Source organism: Mustelus asterias, chromosome 14 (genome assembly GCF_964213995.1).
Source record: "Mustelus asterias chromosome 14, sMusAst1.hap1.1, whole genome shotgun sequence".
NCBI lineage: Eukaryota > Metazoa > Chordata > Chondrichthyes > Carcharhiniformes > Triakidae > Mustelus > Mustelus asterias.
The window spans coordinates 63,832,904-63,857,097 of NC_135814.1; the positions used below are offsets into that span (position 1 = coordinate 63,832,904).

General features: G+C 40.3%; 1 protein-coding gene across 4 annotated transcripts in view; it reads right to left on the reverse strand.

Moving 5' to 3' along the window:
• The window catches only part of nckap1 (NCK-associated protein 1), a 189,439-nt gene that overhangs the window by 159,484 nt on the left and 5,761 nt on the right, over positions 1-24,194 (reverse strand). For all 4 annotated transcript variants that reach the window (XM_078228532.1, XM_078228531.1, XM_078228534.1 and 1 more), the window contains exon 2: positions 2,234-2,344. In XM_078228532.1, coding sequence (XP_078084658.1) covers positions 2,234-2,344 — 111 coding nt within the window. The remainder of the gene's footprint in view (positions 1-2,233; positions 2,345-24,194) is intronic.

A 24,194-nucleotide genomic window follows, 5' to 3' on the forward strand; every position in this document is an offset into this window, starting at 1 on the left:
GTAATCTCAGCGCAGAAATATCAAGCGACTCCTGAGCAACGAATTGGAATGACCGAACAATGTAAGGCTTCACTGTCAGAGAGAAGCTTTGGATCCCTCAGGTGTCTTTGTGAGATGCTACATTTAAGCGGCCAGAGGGCAAAGATTGAATGGTCCATACTCATTATGCTTTTCCTTGATCAGCAAATCTGAAGACTGCTGCTTCTGACTACAATATTTTTCAGTATCTATTATGCAACAATATTTCAATACTGGGGCGGCAGGGTGGTACAATGGATAGCACTGCTGCCTCACAGCGCCAGGGATCCAGATTTGATTCCCGGCTTGGTCACTGTCTGTGTGGAGTTTGTACGTTCTCCGTGTCTGCATGGGTTTCCTCCAGGTGCTCCTCCCACAGTATAAAGATGTGCGGGCTCAATGGATTGGCCATGCTAAATTGTCCCTTAGCATCAGGGGGGTGTGGGTAAATGCATGAGGTTACGGGGATATAGCCAAGGTGGGATTGTGATCGGTGCATACTCCATGGGCCGAAAGGCCTCCTTCTGCACTGTTGGATTCTATGATTCTATGACTTCAATAAACTCAAAAAGCACACTAGAGTAGGATTATAGGGAAGTAGACAAAAGGACAAGACTGAAGTTAATGGAAAAGACTCTCGAGAATCAGGTGCAGAGTAAAACAGGTGAGCGCATTACACTCCTGTCCCTCCAAAGCCTGTTCTCAAGATAATTATGGATGGCAAAGGCGCTCTCATAACAGTTGCAGCACTGCTGCTACTGACCTTTTGATAGCATTGTGCTTTTTTGGAGGACTTTGGAATCACGAATCTGCCCACAGCGCAGCAACTCCATGTAACTGACCTGATAGACCAGCTTTATAAAACAATTTTTGAACAAGTCAGAACCTTTGGCCTGGCAATTACAATTTTTTTTAAAAGCCCATCTTTCAGGGCTGCTTAGTCTGGATGTCGTTTAAAACACCGTGCCAGGGCCTCCCTAACCATAGGCCCCAGTGTTTGGCACTGTCTACACTCTTCTCTCCTGGGTCCTATGTCCCTTTACCCCCTTTTAAGTCGTCACAGCTTACGTACCAAATAGATTTTTATCAGCAGCAAACTTGGATACATTACACTCTATACCCTCAACTGAATCATTATTCATAGATTATAAACAGCACAGATGCTTGCGGCACCCCACGAGTTAGTTGGACAACCCAAAAGTGATCCACTACTTCTATTGCTTTCTGTACATTACTAATACTCAATCTATGCTAATATATTACCCCATTAATTACCTTAATTTCCTAGATCACAGTGTTATACTTCATTAGCTGTAAAGTATTTCAGGATGTCCTGAAGTTGTCAAAAGCAATTTATTAAATGAAAGTTTTTTATATTTTAGCTTTCAATATGACATCTGAAAAACCCTGGAGGTACACAAGGTAAATTTGATAAGATTCTGGACTAACAATCTAGAGAGGTAATAATCATCACGCAACCATTAAATCCACTGCTCCGTTGGTGACATTGTAGTTTTTGGTCAACAAGATTTCAAATAGTATGAACAGGTATGAACCCAATGCTTTGATCCATTTGAACCTCCGAATTGCAACTTCATACAAGATTAACAAATGAGAAGAACAAAAATTCAAGTCAGGCATGGGGTGGGATAATATTTTATAACTAAACTTCCAAAATTCTAAAATAAAAGCACAACACTGCGATACTAGAAATACTCAGCAGGTCTGCAGCATCTGTGAGAAAGAGTTAACGTTTTGAGTCGAATGTGCTCTTCTTCAGAGCTCTGAATAAGTCACGTTGACTCAAAACGTTAACGGTTTCTTTCTCCATGGAGGCTGCCAGATCCGCTGAGTATTTCCACTACTTTGTTTTCATTCCAAAACTCAAATTGAACGTTACGAATTTTTAAATGGAAAACAAAAAACTTAAAAGAGAACAGAAATTCCAATCATAGTATACAAAACAATTTGTCAATTCATCAGAAGCATGCATTTAGCATTACTCTATGAAATCCTATATTTAACTATTAAGTGTATCAATGATAACCATCTTCTTCATAAAATTACAAATTTAAACATATACAAGAACTTATGAAAACTTGAAGCAATTCTCTGAATATGTTCATTCAATATTCATGGATATAGCAATCTTCATCAACATTTCAAAAAAAAAAGAGACAAACAATATGGGAGATGAATGTTGTTCAGTACTTACACTGTTGTTACGAGTATCAACAACTGGAAACTTTTTGACAATGTATTTGACAGCAGATTCCAAGTTTTTGTCAATTAAGTATGATGGTTTTGCCTTTGGATCCCCACATGCCTGCAACAAAGAAAAAAAAATCAAGACATTACAATGTCTTGGAGAGTTTTCTATTAATAGTTACAACCAAAACTTTGAGTTGTCAACCAGTGAACTAAGGAATTTTAATAGTGCTTTCAGTGAAGAGGCGACAGAATGAATAGGCAAGTGCAAGGGATCATCACAACTGGAGTATGCAATGGGAGGTAGAGAACAAGAGATGTGCTACAGAAGTATTATAGAACACAGCAGCAGTATAACAGAGTGAAATGGTTCACTCTTCAAAAGAAAAGTGCATGTTTTAATCTAAGCAGTACTGAGGTGGGGACTAAATGGTTATACAAAACTCGCAGGTTGCAAACTTCAAACATTATGAGTGCTGTTATCACACTGCTTTATGTGCACAAAATCAAACCTAAAGTTAATGGGGGGGACAACATTTTAAATCAGTGAAAGGTTTTGCTCTGCAATTGTCAAAACATTTCTTAGAACAGAAAATCATCTCTAGAGATCAGCAAAGGACTTTTATTAGACTATTTTTTTCCTTTCAGTCTTGGGTGCTGTTTCAAAATAAAAAGGCTTCAGCAGAATTCCTACGTGAGTTTAGAAGCAAATGAATGTGACAACTAGAAGGAAAGCAGAATACAGCATGTCACCCAGTCTGCAGATAGAAAACAAGAAGCGTAACAGTTAATTTTATCTTGCTTTCTACTCATTGATTTCTACAGCTCATCCAATGTCCTACGTATTGTGAATTACAAAGAGAAAAGTCATGGGTGATGAGACTGGTCTGATAGCAGAGGGAAGGTGAAAAGCTTTGCAAACCTTCCAAACTTGTCCTTGCTGTGGAAGCATTGTAACAGAAAAAGAGAACACATGTAAAACACAAGTTTCCAACATCTGACATGCGTCTGCACAAAGTTTAGGGAACAATACTTTAAATGCCTAATGACAAATGTGTAAACAAAAAGTGCACAGATTCAAGACAAATCAAAGAATCAGAGAGAGATCAAATCATTGTCTGTCCATGTAAAACTTTGAGAAAGCACCACAAAATATATGTACTTGATTTTTATTGCAGTCTCAAATTTATACTAATCTAATACCGTACGTTAATAGGAAATATTGCCAAATCATTGTACTTCAACCCACAAATTCAGAAAACAGGAATGCGCATGCAAAATCACTTCAAAGAGAACGTGAAGGACATCTGAGGAAGTCTGAAAAACCTCACTTATAGAATTATAAAGGCATTACATGCAACTGAAGACAAATTTTGAATTAAGGAAAAACAGTTGTAAAATAATTTGCAGCCTTCTTGAAATACTGAACCATGTCTAATATGGATTGCACTAACAAAACTGTCAACATTCTCTAACCAACCTGCAGAATTTTAAGTCATTTTATGATTAAGTATTTCATATCATTTCAAATCAAAAAACTTCACATTAAGTTACCAAATGTCCTTAAACAGTTATTTAATATTTGACTATATAAAATGCCAAAAAAATAGAAAACTTACAGCATACAGTTTTATACAAACAACAATGTGAATTTATGGTAACTATTTTTGATGTTATTTTCCATTCTCTATATATTGACTTACAAAAGAAGCTCGGTTTGACATCTAATATCATGTTTTAAGGTACGCTATCCAGGCTGTTACAACTGCAACAAAATAAAATTGCTTAAATTTGTGCCTGTCTACAGTTTCCTGCATCCAGAGATAAGAGTAGCAAAGGCGATATTTCCATTTAAAAGCAGCTGCGAACCATAACGTTACACAATTATGATTATATTTTGAGACACTAAGACTAATAGAACTGATTATAAATTCTTGTGTGTATTGAGTTGAATTACACTTAAGAAAATCATCAGCTTATGGAAACAGAGATGGGAGATTTGCACTTTCCTTTAAGGGGCTTCCTGCCCACCCCATACTGCAGTATTAATTTATGTACATGTGCAACTAAACAATTTTAAGTTGCTCCTGATTTGAAGTTTTACATCAGTAAATGTAGAATGTAGTCAACAACAACTTATATTTATATAGTGTCTTTAAGGTATTAAGATGTCTCCCAGTACTTCACAAAGGACTTTACAAAGTCAAATTTGACAGGTACATAAGGCAATTTTGCAACATGTGCCAAAACTTCTTCAAATATGTAAGTTTTAAGGAGCATCTTAAAAAAGAGAAAAGAGGGAATTTCAGGGCTACAGGCCTTAGCAGTTGAAGATACCAACATTGGTGCGATTAAAATCATTGATGTTCAGGCCAGAATTAGAGTGCAGATATCAGAAGTTTATAAAGCTGAAGGAGATAACAGAGATAGGGCAAGGTAAAAGGCCACAAAGGGATTTGAAAACAAGGATGCAAATTTTAAACAGAGGGATTGTTGAACCAGGAACAAATGTAAGCCAGTGGGCACAGTGGTGATTGGCGAACAAAACTCAGTGCAAATGAGGACATGAGCAGTCAGCACATCAGCAGCAGAATTTGGATGACTTCAGGTTTACAGAGGTTAGAATGTGCAAGGCTGGCCAGGAATACATTGAAATAGTCAAATCTGGAGGTAATAGATGAATGGATGAGGATGCTGAGAAGAGTTGAGGCCCTTTGAGTGCATGTTCACAGATCCCGGTTGATGACTGAACAGGTAGACAAGATGGTAACAGGCAGCATACTGGATACGTGTCTTTATTAGCCCAGGAACAGAATACAAGAGATGGGAGAAACTTATGCTGGAACCGTATAACACACCGGTTCGGTCCCAACTGGAGTACTACATACAGTTCTGGTCACTGCACAGTAGGAAAGATACAACTGCACAAGAGAGGATACAGCGAACATTTATGAGGATGTTGCCTGGACTTGAGAATTGTTACAAGGAAAGATTAAATAGGCTCAGGCTGTTTTCCTTGGAATGGAGGGGTTGAAGGCAGACTTAATTGAAATATATGAAATGATTTAGATGCCCAGATACATTGGATAGGGAGGCCCTATTGCCCTTGATTGAGGTATCCATAACCAAGGTGCATAGATTTAGGGTAAGAGGAGGAAATTTGGAGGGAATGTTTTTCATGCAGAGGATGGTGGGATCTCAAGCTCACTGCCTAGAAGGATGGCTGAAGCAGAAGACTTCTTACAGGGATAGGGCAGGGGCGAGGGACTGGGTAAGATACTGGCTATTTACAAAAATATTTAGAAATGCAACTGAAGTGCAGTAACCCGCAGGGCTATGAAGCAAGAGCTGGAAAGCAAAATGAGGCTAGATGGTTACTTGTTGTCTCCTTCTCTGCTGATCGTTTCTACGATTCTATCATTTTGAAATGGTCATCTTACCAACCTCTTCGAACACCTCTCCTCCATCATCCAGCTGGATTGCATTCTCAGCTCTGGAATTCCCTTCCTACACTCCTCCAGCTCACTTTCCTCATTGAATAACTACAATCTTTGACAAATCGTTTGGTCATCTGACCAAATATCACCTTTTCTGGCTTGGTGTTGTATTGTCTTTTATCAAGTTCCTGTGAAGCACCCCTCCCTATTGCTTTAGCATCCACCAGCCCACTGAGATCTGCATTTGTCCAATTCTGGCCTCGTGCAACATAATTTGAATTGCTTCACCACTTGTGACCTTTTCTTCAGTTGCCAAGATCCTAAGCTCGAGTTTATTCCCTAAACCCCTCAGACTTTGACCAAATTTTTGATCACCTGTCCTAATATTTTCTCATGTGATTTGGTGCTAAATTTTGTTTAATAACACTGCTACAAAGCGCTTTGGGATATCTTACTATATTAAAGATGCTGTATGAATGCAAACTACTAATTTAAAACAGTTTCAATATGCCACCCAACTTGAATTGTTAACGCACAGTTCACAGCTGATATTTTATTCATCATGCTAGATATTGGCACATTTCTGATGAGTGCTTCTCACTTACAGAATAATAGAATAGAATCCCTACAGTGCAGAAGAGCCCATTCAGCCCACTGAGTCCGCACCAACTCTCTGACCCAGTATCTTACCCAATCCCTCGCCCCTGCCCTATCCCTGTAACCCACACATTCATCATTGCTAATTCATCTAACATGCACATCTTGGGACACTGAGGGGCAAATTAACATGGCCAATGCACCTAACCATCTTTGGACTGCGGGAGGAAACCGGAGCTCCTGGAGGAAACTCATGCAGACACGGGGAGAATGTGCAAACTCCACACAGTCACCTACAGCCAGATTTGAATGTGGGTCCCTGGCAGCAGTGCTAACCATCGTGTCACCCCATATTCTGGTCCAGCACAAACAGCAATGGAGCTAGGCTGTAATGAGGCTCTTGTGAAAGATACTTGCAATTATATGTGAAATACAAGTGCCATCATGTGCAAGATGAGACGAGAGACACCACAACTCTAAATCTCCAAAACAAAATGAGCCTATTTTGGGTAAATGGTGAAATTTAAGATTTATTTTAATCATGCAATATTAAACCCCAGCATTGCATTATAAAATTTAAAAAACCCTCAAATCCAATCCATGAATTTACAAAAGCAAACTGCTGCATGCATACTGAAAATATTTCACCTGTCAATAAGAAGCTTTTCTTTATTTCAATCTAAAGAATTCCTACATGATTTAGTATTGCTAAAATAATGTGTACCTACATAAATGATACAGGCAAGCTAAAGGGAACTTTAGAACCTTATAATGACTAGTAACAAATGTATTTTACAATATAAAAGCCCAACTTGATTCTAAAAGTGCTGGATTACATATCCTACTAGAAGATCTGCACCATTATGAGTAGTGAATAACTCAGTCAAATTCTGTTGTTATAATTGGGATTCCGAGATTTTTCAGCAGTATTTGCAGAACAGATTTTAGGTTTTACAGGTACCCTAATGCATCTATTATCCATTGCTAATGCGCACTGAATTGACAGTATGCCTTTGCAATGGACAACTTGGAGCTTAAAACACAACTAAAGGAATATTACATGAGGTATTGATGAAGAACATTAATGAACTGCTTCCTGTAACTGGAACACCATATGGGCTGTAGTGTCAAATTCTACAAAATCAATGCAATGTCTACAATTCATCCTCTCAATAGCAACATCACAATCCAAAAGACAGAAGGTTAGTTTACTTGATACCTTTTAAGTTCTAAAATTGGCAGAGATTAATATTTTTCTATAAAAGGGTAGCTGACAACAGTTAGACCAAAGCGTCCCTACCACAAACCTGAAACAGCAGACAAGTTCAAGTTACGGTGGCAGCAAGCAGAACATGCAGACAGGATGGCTGATCTTGGAAAAGCAGGTTGGTTCAATTCAGGACTGCAGGCAGAGCTTCAGATTGACAGGAAGAATTCCATTACAAACAACACATTGGAAATTCTTGCACAAAATCGAAGATTCAGACAGCCAATTGCATTCTGCAATTCATTTACTTTCCCACTGTAACCCTTTGAATGTGGGATTTATTTTTAGATTTGGCATCAAGTGAGATAGTATACCATCTGTGATGCTGAAGCAACCAGAAAAATTATGTTTTAATGTCACTCTCCAGTATCCCACAGGAGATATTTTAAGTTTACTTCAAGACATCCACCCTATTAAAGAATATTGCTCAGGGTAAGTAGTGGGTAACACTGTGCCAGGGACCTGGGTTTGATTCTGGCCTTGGGTGACTGTGCAAACATTCTCCCCATATCTGCGTGAGTTTCCTCCAGGTACTCCAGTTTCCTCCCACAGTCCAAAGATGTACAGGTTAGGTGGATTGGCCATATTAAATTGCCCCTTAGTGCCCTAAAATGTGTAGGTTAGGGGGATTAGTGGGGTAAATGCATGGGGTTACGGAGATAGGGTGGGGGTTCGGCCTGGGTATAATGCTCTTTCAGAGTTGGTGCAGACTCGATGAGCCAAAGGGCCTCCTTCATGCACGTAGGGATTCTATAGAAACAGATTGATATGTTCAGAAGTGAATTCAAGTTATTTTGGAATAATTATTTACATCAAAATCTGGGAATAAAAATCTCCAAAATCCCACAGCTTTCTTGAAGAGGTGGTTACCAATAGGATATTGGCGAACTTCTTAGCAATAGTAACATTGGTAAATAAGTATAAATTGCTAGCAGTGACAAACATAGGAAGCAATTAGCTCACATCCTTCCAATGAAGTGTTACTTGATTGTTGCAACGTGCAAGATACTTCAACTTACAAATTGTCATTGGGACTATTTGCAATATTTTTATCTTGTGAAACACTTGCATGATCCCAGCCAATTAGAAAATAATGGATAAAAGAAAAGCAAAATATAGTGGATGCTGGAAATCTGAAATAAAAACAGGAAATGTTCAAAGAACTCAGTAGTTCTGGCAGCATCTGTGGAGAAAGAAAGAGTTCATGTTTATTTGTTATAATGTTTCCTCGCTCCACAGATGCTGCCAGATCCACTGAGTTTTTCCAGCATTTTCTGCATTTATATAAAACAAAGGTTACGGCCTGACAGAACAATAACCAGTATAAGATATGCATCCTCATTTCTGCACCTACAGAAATATATTTTCAAATGTTGAATTAACAACTATTCACTTATAATGGGTATATCTGAGGTCTCTACCTGCACTCGGAACATTTCTGTGGAAGTTGATGCTGAAAAAAAAAGGTTGATTTCTCATTTATTGGATCTTCCTCCTTCAAATGAGAAAACAACCTTCATGCAGTGGCAGAAAAGCCCAACTCTTATTGATTTTTAAGAACTCTGATGGTTAGATATAGCTCATATGGGCTGGTGAAGATGGCCATCCCACAGGTTGTTCTAAAGTTTATCTTGCGAGCAGTTTTTTGCAATTTCTTAACCTGTCTCTAAAATACACTTTCCTCAAAGGAGCATTGTAGTTGCTTTTGTAACTCTCACTAGAATATCACAGAACCATGGCAATGCCAAATGCCCTCCAGGAGCTCAAGTCACAGACTGTTGACCCGGCATTAATACGGGATGTTTTAATGACTACCTGTTAACGTGACCCACTTTTGCATTAAACTCTAAATCAATGGGCAGAGTGTACTGCTCTCACCATTTAACTTTTTGCACAAATTTGGACTCAATTGGAAGTGTGGGATTTAAAATCCCACCTTACCCCCCAAAACTCAACTTATCCGCATTAAATATGTCAACCACTGTTGTTTCATAACCAATGGTTCTTTCTCCAATCGCTCATTTGCAGATCACTGGTGATAACTCAGACAAAAACCCAAATGTAAATTCCAAATACACAATAAAGCACTCAAACTTGTTTGACAGAATCAGCTATTTTTGCAGTGAACTGTTTGACAAATTAATGTTTACTTTATCCGTGAGGAATAAAGATCATCCATTATCTTATTGAATGGTGAAAAAGCCCCAGGGAGTTGGATAATATGCATATGTTCTCTTCTTGCAACTTTTTAAAACGGAAGCAGTAGTTTCTAAACTCTGAAACGTCTCAAAGGTGTTAATAACTGCCAAGCAGATTTTTTTCCTGTCCTAAATAACTTCTTTGAGCTTTGATTACCCTAGGGCAAAAGAGTAACTAGAGAGAGAATAGGGTCTCTCAAGGATCAACAAGGTCATCCATATGCGGAGCCATAAGAGATGGGCGAGATCCTAAATGAATATTTCTGATCAGTATTTGCTGTTGAGAAGGGAACTTGGGGAAATAAATAGTGTTGTCTTGAGGAGTGTACATATTACAGAGGTGGTGGTGCTAGAAGTCTTAAAGCGCATCAAGGTAGATAAATCCCCGGGACCTGATGAAATGTATCCCAAGACATTGTGTGGGAGGCTAGGGTGGAAATTGCTGGTCCCCTAGCAGAGATATTTGAATTGACAGCCACAGGTGAAATGCCTGAAGATTGGAGAGTGGCAAATGTTGTGCCTTTGTTTAAGAAAGGCTGCAGGGAAAAGCCTGGGTATTACAGGCCGGTGAGCCTAACATGTGCAGTGGGCAAGTTGTTAGAAGGTATTCTGAGAGACAGGATCTAAAGGCATTTACAGAGGCAAGGGCTGATTAGGAACAGTCAGCATGGCTTTGCCAGTGGAAAATCATGTCTCACAAATTTGATTGAGTTTTTTGAAGGGGTAACCAAGAAGGTAGATGAAGGCAGTGCAGTCGATGGTGTCTACATGGACTTTAGCAAGGCCTTTGACAGGTTACCACATGATAGGTTGTTGCATAAGGTTAAATCTCACGGGATCCAGGATGAGGTAGCCAATTGGATACAAAATTGGCTTGATGACAGAATGTGCAGATGCCGGCGTTGACAGAAACCAGAGGGTGGTTGTAGAGGGTTGTTTTTCAAACTGGAGGTCTGTGACTAGCGGTGTGCCTCAGAAATCGGTGCTGGGTCCACTGTTACTTGTCATTTATATTAATGAATGAGATTTAGGAGAATTTAGGAGACATGGTTAGTAAGTTTGCAGATGACACCAAGATTGGTGGCATAGTGGATAGTGAAGGTTATCTAGCATTGCAACAGAATCTCGATCAATTCAGCCAGTGGGCTGATGAATGGTAGATGGAGTTTAATTTAGATAAATGCGAGGGGAGCTCTTGCCCAAATTCTTAAATTTGGGTTCCCTAGTCCTTGCAGTGTCAGCATGTATGGCTCTTCTTATCTCTCCAAACCTGTCATAATCTTGCAAACCCCTTATTAAATCTCCCCACAACCTCCTCTGCTTCAGGGAGAATTACCCCAGCTTCCCCACAGCTAAAAATCCTCAACTCAGATCATTCTGGTACATCTCCTCTGCAATCCTCTTTTTTCAGGGTACGTGGGCTTTGTTGGTGGGCAGCATTTATTGCCCATTCTTAATTGCCCTTCAGCTCAGTGACTTGCTAGGCCATTTCAGAGGATTTTGTTTTTAAAGTCAACCACATGTAAGCCAGACCAAGTCAGGATGGCAGTTGTCCTTCCCCAAAAGACATTAGTGAACCAGATAGGTCTTTATGACAATCAGGAATGGTTTCATGATCTTCAAATTTTTAGTTCCCGATTTTTACTGGAATTCAAATCTCACCATCTGTCATGGTAGGATTCAAACCCAAGTCCCCAGAGCATTAAGATAAATGCAAAATGCTCGGACGAAGGGTCATCTCGACTTGAAACGTTGGCTCTACACTCTCTCTCTCTCTCTCCACAGATGCTGGCAGACCTGCTGAGGTTTTCCAGTATTTTTCTGTTTTTGTTCCCCAGGACATTACCCCGGATTTCTGAATTATAGAATCCCTACAGTACAGGAGGCCATTCGGCCCAAAGGCTCTGTACCGACCACAATTCCACCCAGGCCCTATTCCTGTAACCCCACATATTTACCCTGCTGATCCCCATGACACTAGGGTCAACTTACTAAGACCAATCAACCTAACCTGCACATCTTTGGACTGCAGGAGGAAACCAGAGCATCTGGAGGAAACGCATGCAGACACGGGGAGAATGTGCAAACTCCACACAGACAGTGACCCGTGGCCGGAATTGAACCTGGGTCCCTGGCACTGAGGTAGCAGCGCTAACCACTCGAATTACTAGTCCAGGCAAACACCACTACACCACCACCTCCCCTGAACGACCCTCTTTTTATCTTCCATTGCCAAGGGTTTTGAAGCCAACGCAGCATCAATCTGTCTCCTACTTTCCAACCACCTTAAGAATAGTCACTAAATGGACAAGACTAATCAATTTTATATCCACATTCTGTTGAAATTCAACTTTATTTCTTCTCTAAACAGGGCAGACACTCGCCTTATAAATGAATGCAATACTTGATACAGATACGACCCATATATCAAATTCACTATATATTCAATATATAATTCAAATTTCAGGTCTGCACTAGATATTCTTGTGGATCCACTCTCAGTAGTTATTCCCAATGTAGAGAACATATCCCCAATAACCTGGAGAGCATTTTTACAGACTATCAAATCAAATGACCACCTTAAAAGGCAAGACCCTTATTGCGAATAATGGTACTGTGACCAATGTAATGCATGGATAGTTATTCATCCAGAAGGCAAACAGGCGATCACACTTGAGACACGACAAACTGATGAGCTCATTTATTTTGTGTGAAATATCTAAATGATCATTGATTGAAATTCCCTTAAAACTATTTCATATTTTCTATGTTAGGAGGAGCAATAAAGCATAGTGCTCAACTCCCTTGGTGTGATTATTGATTTTACAATAAATATTTCCAGTCAGAGTAAAGCTGTCATCAGCAAATCAGTCAACTGTTATCTGCACATTATTGGAGCGGGTAACACACTAATCCCACTTCACTAGGTCACAATGATTGACTAGCCCTCACTAAACTGTTAAAATTTTCCCTGCAACAAGTGTTGAGCTAACTGACCTGTAGTTAATTGCATTAGCAGTCGCCCTTTTCAAAACTAGCCACCACATTTTCACCAACTATCCAATTTTTCACAGTACATATCCCACTCAATAGAAGGCTGAAATATAACTTCAGAACTTCCTCAGCTCACTCAGGTTTGAAGCATTAATCTGCTATGGTCTGGATAGTAAGCTTTTTTTTCATTAAAATATTGCTCACCTTCCTCTTGAATACCCCAGGAGTCACATCCTTAAAGATTGAAATACTTACATTTGCCTTATTTTAATCAGTAACAAATGAACAATTCTCTTCTCAGGAATTCATGTTGCATTCAACAACTCATTTTTCACTACCATGCTTGTTAAAAAAAAGTTTTGCTTTTTTTAAAAACCCTCATACTTCGTTCAACGTCACTCACCCCACTCCAACCTCATTTTGATTCTCCATTTGTATTTTCATTCTTTTTCATCAGATCTTCTCCAGTTTTAATCGACTACTAAGCATTATCCATGACGGGGCGGCACGGTGGCACAGTGGTTAGCACTGCTGCCTTACTGAGCCAGGGACCTGGGTTCAATTCCTGGCCTCTGGTCACTGTCTGTGTGGTGTTTGCACATTCTCCCCGTGTCTGCGTGGGTTTCCTCTGGATGCTCCGATTTCCTCCCACAGTCCAAAGATGTGCAGGTAAGGTGGATTGGCCATGCTAAAATTGTCCCTTAATGTCAGGGGGATTACTAGGGTAAATGCATGGGGTAATGGGGATAGGGTCTGGGTGGAATTGTGGTTGGTGCAGACTCAATGGGCCGAATGGCCTCCTTCCGCACTGTAAGGATTCTATGATGGAGGGATTCCATGACATCCTAGAACCACTAGTAGCTTCCTGAATTTCTGATGGTAAATACTTATTCTGTACCTTTACAATCTCTTTTTTAAAGATTTCACTGATGTTCTACAAACCCGTGTACTAATCTTCCGCCTCAAATGTAGCTAGCTAGCACTTCGTATTTTTGGAACCTGCCTTCATCCAATCTGATGCTCTTGCTTTTGTACTGGCTTTTGCTCTTTCAGGTCTGAGCTTAAAACATCACATTGTGGTTGTTACTCAAAGGTGCTCACCCACATACAGGGTGTGCACCCAGATTCAATTCATCTACCTGATCTATTCCATTACCAAAATTCGTATCCAATAAGGCCTCCGCCCTTGTAGACTTAACATGAAGCCCAGGGAAGGATTCCAATGCACATTTTAGGAATTCCAATCCCTCTTCTCCATCGGGTCTCTGTCCCAATATATAAGTGGGTAATTAAAGGTTTGCAGAATAATAGTTTGTTTATTACTCATCTCCAAAATTGCAACAGATTCTTTCCCTCATTTTCTCAAATGGGAGGTCAACCATTTCAAAATCTTAGAGCTCCAAACATGTATCAGCCATCTCCAAGATAGGTTTTTCCCTTTTACCAATATTGCTACTACCCTCCTTAATATATTATTTCCCAATGTAGAAGAACAAAGGAAGTAGGCATATGGGAACAAGTTTCCCTCCAAGTCATACACCATCCTAACCCGGAAACATATCGTTGTTCCTTCACTGTCACTAGATAAAACCCTGGAACTCGCTACGTAACAGGATGCTGCACCTACACCAGATGGATTGTAGTGGTTCACGTAGGCGGCTTGCCAGTAGCTTCTCAAGGGGAATGAGTGAACGGCAACACAAGCTGGCCTTGCCAACGAGCCCCCCCCCCCAAAATTAAATTAAAATGCTTAGGGTTCCAAGCTTGCCACCAGGTTTTTGGTAATGCTGTTAAAGAGCAAGTGTTCCTGCAAATTAACTGCTTCCAGATCCCTCATTGTACTTCCTAAACTCTAAGTACACAGATATTTGCCTTTTTTGTAAAAAAACGTTTCCCCTCTTTTGCCCAAGCCAACTTCACTTAATTTGTTTTTTTTGCTTGTCACTATTCAATTTAATGTTACTAATCTTGTCCATGCCTCATCTATCTCAATTTTTTTGCACAATTATCCCCTTTTCTAAAAAAAAAATGGATCCTCATTGGTTTTTCCTCTTTTCTAGTTTTAACACCTCCCCTTGCTTGCTCACATATAACATATTTTTATGAAATAGATTTAATTTGTCTTAAAATGTGTACCAATGCCAAAAAGGTACATCCTAAAAAGGTACATCTTTAGCTATGAATTGATTTTTATTATCTTCCTGCACTTCCCTGTTCTAACTATGGTATTAGAGCTAATTCAGAGATGTGCTCAGATGCTCATTTCCAAATGCTAGAACTTATTTTCATAGAATCTTTACAGTGTAGGAAACCATTCTGTGCATCAAGTCTTCACTGGCTCTCTGAAAGAACTTCCACCATATCTCAGTCTCTGCCTCATCCCCACAACCTTGCACATTCTCACTTTTCAGACAGCAATCCAATTGCTTTTTGAACACCGATTGAACCTGCCTCCACAACCCTCTCAAGCATTTTGTTCTAGATCCCTCTAGTGAAAACATTTTTTCTTCAAATCACTTCGACTGCTTTTGCCCATTATTTTGAATCTGTGCCTTCTAGTTCTTGATGTACTCTTGAAAAGGAACAGTTTTCCACTATTTACCCTGTCCATGAACCTCAGGATCTTTAAAAACCATCAGGTCTTCTCTCGGCTTTCTTTACTCCAAGGAAAACAGACAACAGAATTCTACCAATCAATCCTCATATCTACAGTTGGTTAACCCTAAAATCATTCTTCTGAATCTCCTCACTACTCGCTCCAATGCTTTCTCACATTTACCCAAGCATGACACCCAGAATTGGGTGTAGTACTCAGATGAGGTTTAACTCGTGTCTTATACAAGTTCAACACGACTTCCTTACCCTAGTACTCAATGCCCCTTTTAGTAAAACTTAGGAAACTATTAAACTGCTCTCAACATGCCCTGCCACCTTCAATGACTTATGTCCACATACATCCCCAGATCCCTTTGTTCCTGGACCTCGGGTTTCTCCCTTTATTTTGTAGCGTCTCTCCACATTTTTCCTGCCAAAATGAATCATCTCACTTCTCCACATCTGCCCAATCCATTAGTACGCCTATGCCTTTTTGAAGTTCAAGACTATCCTTATCAAAGTTGACAATGCTTCCAATTTTCAATGTTATTGCACCTTTTTCATTCCTTACCTCGAGCCAAAGAGATTCCACTCTTGACCCTTCTGGAATGTCCTCACTTCCCAGTACTGTAATCCCACCTTTTACTGCCACTCCACTCCTGTTTTTCTTCCTTCCTCATCTCTCCTAGATACCTTGTAAACAGGAATATTTAACACCCCAGTTAAAGGTCTCTGTTATAGCAATATCATATACCCGCCATGCCTGTAATTCAATCTTATAAACCACACACATGCACATTAATCCTGATTTTGCTGTTTCAAACTCCCCCCCCCCCGCCCAATCTGATCGCCATCTATTGACTTATTGCCTACTCTAGTTCTTTCAAACATGTCCAAGTATTCAATTTATCTTCTTACTGCTCTTACATTCTCCTTTTCAGATAATAGTTCTCTACTTCCCACTGCCAGTTTTTCTCCTCGCCTCCCTGAATTCCCCTCCATTTCCCATCCCCCTGCCAATCTAGTTTAATCCCTCCCCAACAGCACGAGCAAATTAGTCCCAATCCTGTTAAGGTGTAAACCATCCTTTTTGTACAGATCCTACCTGCCTGAAAACCTGTCCCAATGCCTCATTGTCTCTTATGCCTTTTTCCTGCTGTGTGTTAAACTGCTCAATCTTCCTTTTCCAATAGTTACTAACACCTCGCATTGGGAGTAATCTTGAGATTACTGCACAAGATCTAGTTTTTCAATTTCCCTCCAAACATCCCAAAATCTGCTATCAGGATTGCTTCCCTTTTTCTACCTATGTCATTGGTCCCAATGTGGACCACGACCTCTGGCCGTTCTCCCTGAACCAAACAAATTCCTGCATTTTGTCCTACAATTTTGTTAAGCTTGCACCTCTTTTCTTCTACACCACTAGAAAGAACACAATACAATGTCAGATTTTAAAAAATACTAGCCTGCTCTTTGTTAACAAATGATGTGCTCACAAAAGCAGAAAAATCTGACGTGCATGCATCCAATAGTTTCCATGCAAAGCAGAACTTATCTGCCTACAACTTGGCAACTTTCTGCCTAGTGACAACATCCTAGCAACGTAAACCAAAGTGACTGAAAAGAAAGCCATGATGATTTTGAAATAACTTATAGAAGTCGGAAATAGTTATTCATCAATGGTTTTTTGCACCAGTAGCCCAGGTTGAAAATGAACACTATTTTTTAAAAATTCTAGGTTCATAGAAACAACGCATGTATGATTCATTTTGTCAAAACAGAGAATCACTTGTGTTCACTCGACAAAATCACCACAATTCAATGTTGACTCAATGGCATCTGAATGACTGTGTCAAAACAATCCTGAGGTATCCAAAGATATAAGTAAAACCAATATAACATGAAATCCTTTACAATCATCCATTCTAAGCTTATGAATCACATCATCATGGCCTTGACGGAAACTTGGCAGAGGGGTGATACACTTTTAGTCAGTTTGATTAAAGTTTTCCACTTGAATTTTCTGATTTTAAGGCAGAAATTTTTCCCTCAATAAGCCAGGCTCCTTTCCAGACCTGACTGATGGACCCCAAATATGGGGTTCTTGGCATAAGCCATTTGGTAGACCTTTTTGTACCAGTTTTTAAGCAGAATCAAATGCAGCCATGTACCAGATGCTGTCAGGATGACACTTGAAAACCATGAAATGGATAAAGGATCCAACTCTAAACTTTGGATTAATCAGGTGAATATTTGGTAACCGAGCATAACATGTGGCACGGTGGCACAGTGGTTAGCACTGCTGCCTCACAGCGCCAGGGACTGAGGTTCAATTCCAGCCTCGGGTCACTGTCTGTGTGGAGTTTGCACATTCTCCCCGTGTCTGTGTGGGTTTCCTCCGGGTGCTCCGATTTTCTCCCACAGTCCAAAGATGTGTGGGTTAGGTTGATTTGACGCTAGTGTCAGGGGGATTAGTAGGCTAAATATGTGGGGTTACGGGAATAGGGCCTGGGTGGGATTGTATCTGGTGTAGATTCGATGGACCAAATGGCCTCCTTCTGCACGGTAGGGATTCTATGTTAAAAGTATGAATCGCAAACAAGGAAAAACCTTGTGTAATCAACGTAAAATCACAGGGAGGCTAGTTTGGCATTGATATTTTTCCAGGGAACGCTAACTGAACAAAAGGACTTAGGCCAATAAATGCCCACTTGACCAAAATGACAGCATTATAGACTTGATGTAGCTCGAGCTCCCAAAAAAAGTACATACAGTAGATTTGACTCACTAACTTGCTGCACCTCTCAAGACAAACACGCAAGACAAATCCAGAGTGCTTAAGTGGATGCATTGCTGGTTTGTTTGTTTTAATCTGAGCGAATGCATTTTGTTTATTTGGTTTTTCCCCTCGTGTTTCAGAGTAGGATTTTGATTAGGCTGATTGACAGACAGTCGTGTTCTAATGGGAGGGGCTAAGCTTGCAAGGAAAACACAATTTTCTTTTATTTTTAAAGAGTCAGTTTCTGCCTGGTTTTGAAAGAAGCGAGACGCATCTCTCGGTCTCTCTCCAGAGGTGCTCCAAGAACTCTGGAACTAGCAATCTAATTAAGTGCATGCAAGCCTGTGTTTGCTAACTGAATTTGAAGAGGGTTTTTAAGTCTGTAAGAGAATTATTGCTTGAATTGGAATAAAAGTAGATTAGCAGTTAAGAATTGTATTTGGTCATGTTTAAGCATTTCAATTGATTAGGTTAAGCTACTTCATTTGTTATAGTTAAACTGTATTGTTAAATAAATTTTGTTTTGATAGAAGCTTCCAAGTGTGTCAATAGAATCACACCTGGAGCGAAACAACTTATTCTCATATTAATGCCAAAATAGAAAAACTGTTGAGGTGTAGGCGGGCTTCATAACATACTTTAGGGTTTCAGATCTCGTGCCCAAAGATCATAATCAGATCAACCATTGTTTTACTGAATGAAAAGCAAGCTCGAGGGACCAAATGCCAACTCCTGTTCCTATTTTTTATGTTATGCTGTCAGGCACACTGGTGTATTTTCCCCGATCTTTCCCGACCTGCGTTGTTTCATTAACTTGATTTTTAATTTCTATCCTTCACATGGTCCATCTCAGATTCGTCCCATCTTTGACTTCTCCATCTCCATTTCTGATGATAGACTGTGGACTAATATCTTCTATAAAACCGTTAACTCACGCAGCTACCCTGATTACTTTCCCATTTAGCAAAACATCATTTTTTTGCATTGTAGAGGCGGGACTCCATCTCCACAGCAATTGTGTAGTGGACATTCATACCAAACCTGTTAGGGATAGATGTATCAGTGACAGACAATTAGTTGAGAAAAAGTTGTTCGGGATCAGCACAAAACCTCCAAGGTACTTTATGAAGTTAGCCTAGACCCCAACTATGTTTGATTTTGGTATTAGTGTGAGCATAAGGTGTTTCGCTCCAGGTGTGATTGTACTGACCCAGTTTTTAAATAAAAAACAAAAACAAAACTTTATTGAGCAACAAGTTAAAAAACAACAAAAAATAATTAGCATAACTTTTACCAATTTAAATACTTAAACATGACGAGGTATAATTCTTAACTGTTAGCTATTTCTATTAGTTCCAATTTAAGCAATATACAACACATGTAAACTCCTCTTCAGAATAAGTTAGCAAAAACACAGAGGCTTATGTGAGTTGCTAGTTTTGCAGCCTTTTAACACCTCTGAACAGAGATACAGAGAGTCACCTGTCTTCGGCAGCCTCCAGAGGAAAATCTTTCTTCACATAGCAAATTCCAGTGAGAGGGAGAAAGAGGGAGAAAACACCTCTTGCCGACCACTGGAGAGAGATAGCTGTTCTCCAGCCGGTCCCCGGAAAGAGAGAAAATGAGCTACTGCTCTATTTAATTTCAAATTGCCTATCTCTCTGTAAGAGTTTTAACAGGTTAAAGTCCAGCAGGTTTATTTGGTAGCAACTGGCATTTGCTACCAAATAAACCTGTTGGACATTAACCTGTTGTTGTTAAAACTCTTAGTGTTTACCTCAGTCCAACATCTCCACATCATATCTCTCTGTAAGCAGAGCTCCTCCCATTTGCGTATGACATGCACACGTCAATCAACCTAATTAAACACTACTCTGAAAACCTTAGGGGACAACCTTAACATAACAAAACTGCATTAGTCCAGATTAAAACAAATAATTAGGAGCAATTAACCTTCTGCATGCTCAGCATGTGAGCTGCCATTTGTAGACAAATCATTTTCGTGAAACAAGGCTGGCTTCAACCTTCACCAGAAACATGATATAAAATACATGTCTTAAAGGCACAGTATCATCAGAGTTTATGCATGTTTTTCCCATGTTGGTTCTCTCACCACCTGTTGCAGTTTCAGTGTGGCTTCACCCTTCAGGATTCAGTCAGGTGTGGTTCTCAGTTCCTCCTGATAGACAGTGAAGTCCCCAACCAGAGTACACTCTTATTGCTCATGGTGTTTCTTCCAAGTGATGTTCAACATGGAGGAGTACTAATTCATCATTTGAGGGGATGACAATGTTGGAAATAAGAACATTTCCTTGTCCCTATTTGACTTAATGATTTGTGACTTCACGGGATCAGGAGTCACTGTTGAAGATTCCCTGGCCACTCCCAGTGCTGACCTACTGAGTAAAGACGACAAAAGAAAAGCCCAAAAAGATGTCAACTGTTCAATTGGCAAACTGGAATGTCAGCACCATGTGCATAGGATTGGCAAATGACTTGCAGCTAGTCAATAATGTTTACAAGACAGTTGTGATCAACATAGACCTGACATTGTTTTCTTATAAGAGACAGGTTTGCCGAGAGTAGATTACTGAAAGAAAAACCATTACAGGTTCATCAGGAAGGGAAGAGTTCAGAGGGCATGCATGAAACAAGGCAAGGGCTTCACTGTAAGGAAGTCACTACTCTTTTGATTTGATTTTATTATTGTCACATGTATTAACATGGTGAAAAGTATTGTTTCTTGTGCGCTATACAGACAAAGCATACTGTTCATAGAGAAGGAAACGAGAGAGTGCAGAATGTAGTGTTACGGTCATTGCTAGGGTGCAGAGAAAGATCAACTTAATGCAAGGTAAGTCCATTCAAAAGTCTGATGGCAGCAAGGAAGAAGCTGCTCGAGTCGGTTGGTACATGACCTCAGACTTTTGTATCTTTTTCCCGACGGAAGGAGCTGGAAGAGAGAATGTCCGGGGTGCGTGTGGTCCTTAATTATGCTGGCTGCTTTGCCGAGGCAGCGGGAAGTGTAGACAGTCAATGGATGGGAGGCTGGTTTGAGTGATGGAGTGGGTTACATTTACAGTAAGAGAATTATTTCCAACTATTGTCATCCCCTCAAATGATGAATTAGTACTCCTCCTTGTTGAACATCACTTGGAAGAAACACCATGAGCAATAAGAATGTACTCTGGTTGGGGACTTCACTGTCTATCAGGAGTGACTGAGAACCACACCTGACTGAATCCTGAAGGGTGAAGCCACACAAACTGCAACAAGTGGTGAGAGAACCAACATGGGAAAAACATGCATGAACTCTGATGATACTGTGCCTTTAAGACATGTATTTTATATCATGTTTCTGGTGAAGGTTGAAGCCAGCTTTGTTTGACGATGTTGAATTGTCTACAACTTGCAGCTCACATGCTGAGCATGCAGAAGGTTAATTGCTCCTAATTATTGGAGTGTTTGTTTTAATCTGGACTAATGCAGTTTTGTTATGTTAAGGTTATCCCCTGGGGTTTTGTAGTTCCTCGCAATCTTGGGCAGAGCAGGAGCCATACCAAGCTGTGATACAACCGGAACTCCTGATAAAGCCCCCCCCACAAATGATTCAGGAGATGTTCTCTCCATCAGCCTCTTAAGACAAGGCCAGTTAACCTAGAATGTTTATGCTCCAACGGTGCTTCATTACAGATGCGAAAGGTCAGTTCGATGAGGAGCTTGATACTGCCAGCAGCAGAATCCCAAAGTCACAACATCTTTACCTACTGTGGAATTCCAACACAAAAGTGGGCATGGCCCTCCCTGCCTCAGGCAGATAAATGAGAATGGACAGAACCTACTCGAACTTGACTGCTACCATAAGCTTTGTGTAACTAACACCTGCTTTCAGAAGAAACCATGCCTCAGTATGCCCAAAAATCATGACATTGGCACCAGCTGGATCTGATCATCACCAGATATGACTCCCTGAAAAGCATTCTCAACAGACACAGATACCACAGACTATGATACAGATGACACCAGACGTGCACCAGGGTAGGAGACAACCCTTGAAGATTTTTCATTCAAACTAGAAATTCTGTCTTAGTATTAACGCCAGCCATATTGTCTACCAAGCTTAAAAAGTAATGATTCATCAAGGCTCCTCTGACAGCACCTTCCAAACCTGCAACCTCTCCCACCTAGAAGGACAAGGGCAACAGATGCATAGGAACACTTCCAATTGCATGTTCCCCTCCAAAGTGCACATCTTCCTGACTTCTGACTATATTGCCATTCCTTCACTTTCACTGGGTCAAAATCCTGGAATTTCCTTCCTAATAGCACCATGGGTGCTCCTATAACACATGGATTGCAGAAGTTCAAGGCGGCAGCACACCACCACATTCTCAAGGACAATTAGGGATGGGCAATAAATGCTAGCCACATCCCATGAACAAATAAAAATGTTCCTCAACTTGAGCAGGCACTCTGACATTCCCCCACGGTATAGAAGAGAAATGGAACAAAAGTCGAGACACCATCTACAATACCGTACTCTCAACACAAGAGAAGCAAGAGTGGAGAAATGCTGACTGGTTAGAGGATAACGTGTGGTGTAACCTGTTACTGAACCTCAGCAGTCCACTCGCGATCCAAATACTGTAAGACAAGAGCCACTTAGTCCAACACCAATGACTTCTGTTTGAAATTTGCCATAAGATCCAGATACCCTTCCACATGGAAAGAGCATGAATTAAGTTATCAAAAAGATAACAGGTCCAATCAGCAGCCAAAAAAAGGGCTCTATTGAAAAAAAAAGACAAGGGAGTTCATCACTAAATGCAATGAACAGCTAGAGATGGTGAAACACTGCCTCAAGTAGAACGCTAGGGACAACAGAGTCACTGAGAAAGCTTTAGACACCATGGAAAGTCTGCTTGTCATGGCAGAGCTGGATATCAAACTCACATAGGAAGAGCTTAGCAAAGCTATTGTCTTGTCATGGGCAAAGCTCCAAGTTCTGAACACATCAAGCACTGGAAACCAGCATTCCTACAGACCCTCAACAGCCTGCCCTGTCTCTACTGGAGGGAGGGGGCAAAGCCCAGGAATATGCATGACAAAGAATGCAACATGTACAAGGACAATTGCAGAAACTATTTACTTCCCGTGTTGCCCTTGCCGAACTGCAATTCCTGGCTGAACATATCTATCCTGAATCAGTATGGTTTCAAAACTGGACAATCTACAATTAACATGATCTTCTCTGTCCAACAGATGCAGGAGAAATGCCATGAAAAAGGAGACCACTATATAGTGCTTTCATCGATCACACCAGGGCATTCAACCATGTGATTAGAGGTTGTCTATTTAAGCTGGAGAAAACTGGCTGCCCGCTAAAGCTGTTCAATGTGATTTCTTTGTCCCACAACAACATGATAGGTAAGGTCAGCTTTGACAGGACCAATATCAGAACACAAAGATTTACAATGGGGTCAAACAGGGTTGTGCTCTGGCATTGACACTCAGATTCTTCTCTTTACCGCTGTCATATACTTTTAGATCGAGAGTATATCTACTTACCTATCAGACTGACAGAAAGCTGTGCAATCTTGCTCACCTAAAACCCAAGACAAAGGTGCAGCAAGTCCCCTTTGAGTTGCTCTATGTTGACAATTCCACATTAGCATTCCATACCAAGGAACTGCTTCAGCAGTAAATGGACAGATTGCCTTATTCCTGTAATTGTGGTTTGACCATCAGAATCAGGAAGACAAACATCATGATCCAAGATATTGGCATACAACCAGCTTTGACACTGTGATGCTGCAAGCTGTTGATAGTTTCACATGTCTAAGCTCCACAATCACCAGCAATGTTACTTCATGCTGAAACACACACATCACAAAAGCTGCAGCTGATATGTGCAAACTAAGAAAGAGCATTGAAACACAGCAACTTGACAGAGAACAGAAAGCAGAGTCTACCAAGTCTGCGTAATGAGACCCAGACAACATACGCTAGGCAGGAGAAAAGTTTGAATAGTTTCCACCCTTGCTGCCTTAGACTTTCTCTTGATATCTCACTTGGAGATCATGAAGCATGCTGATTCCATC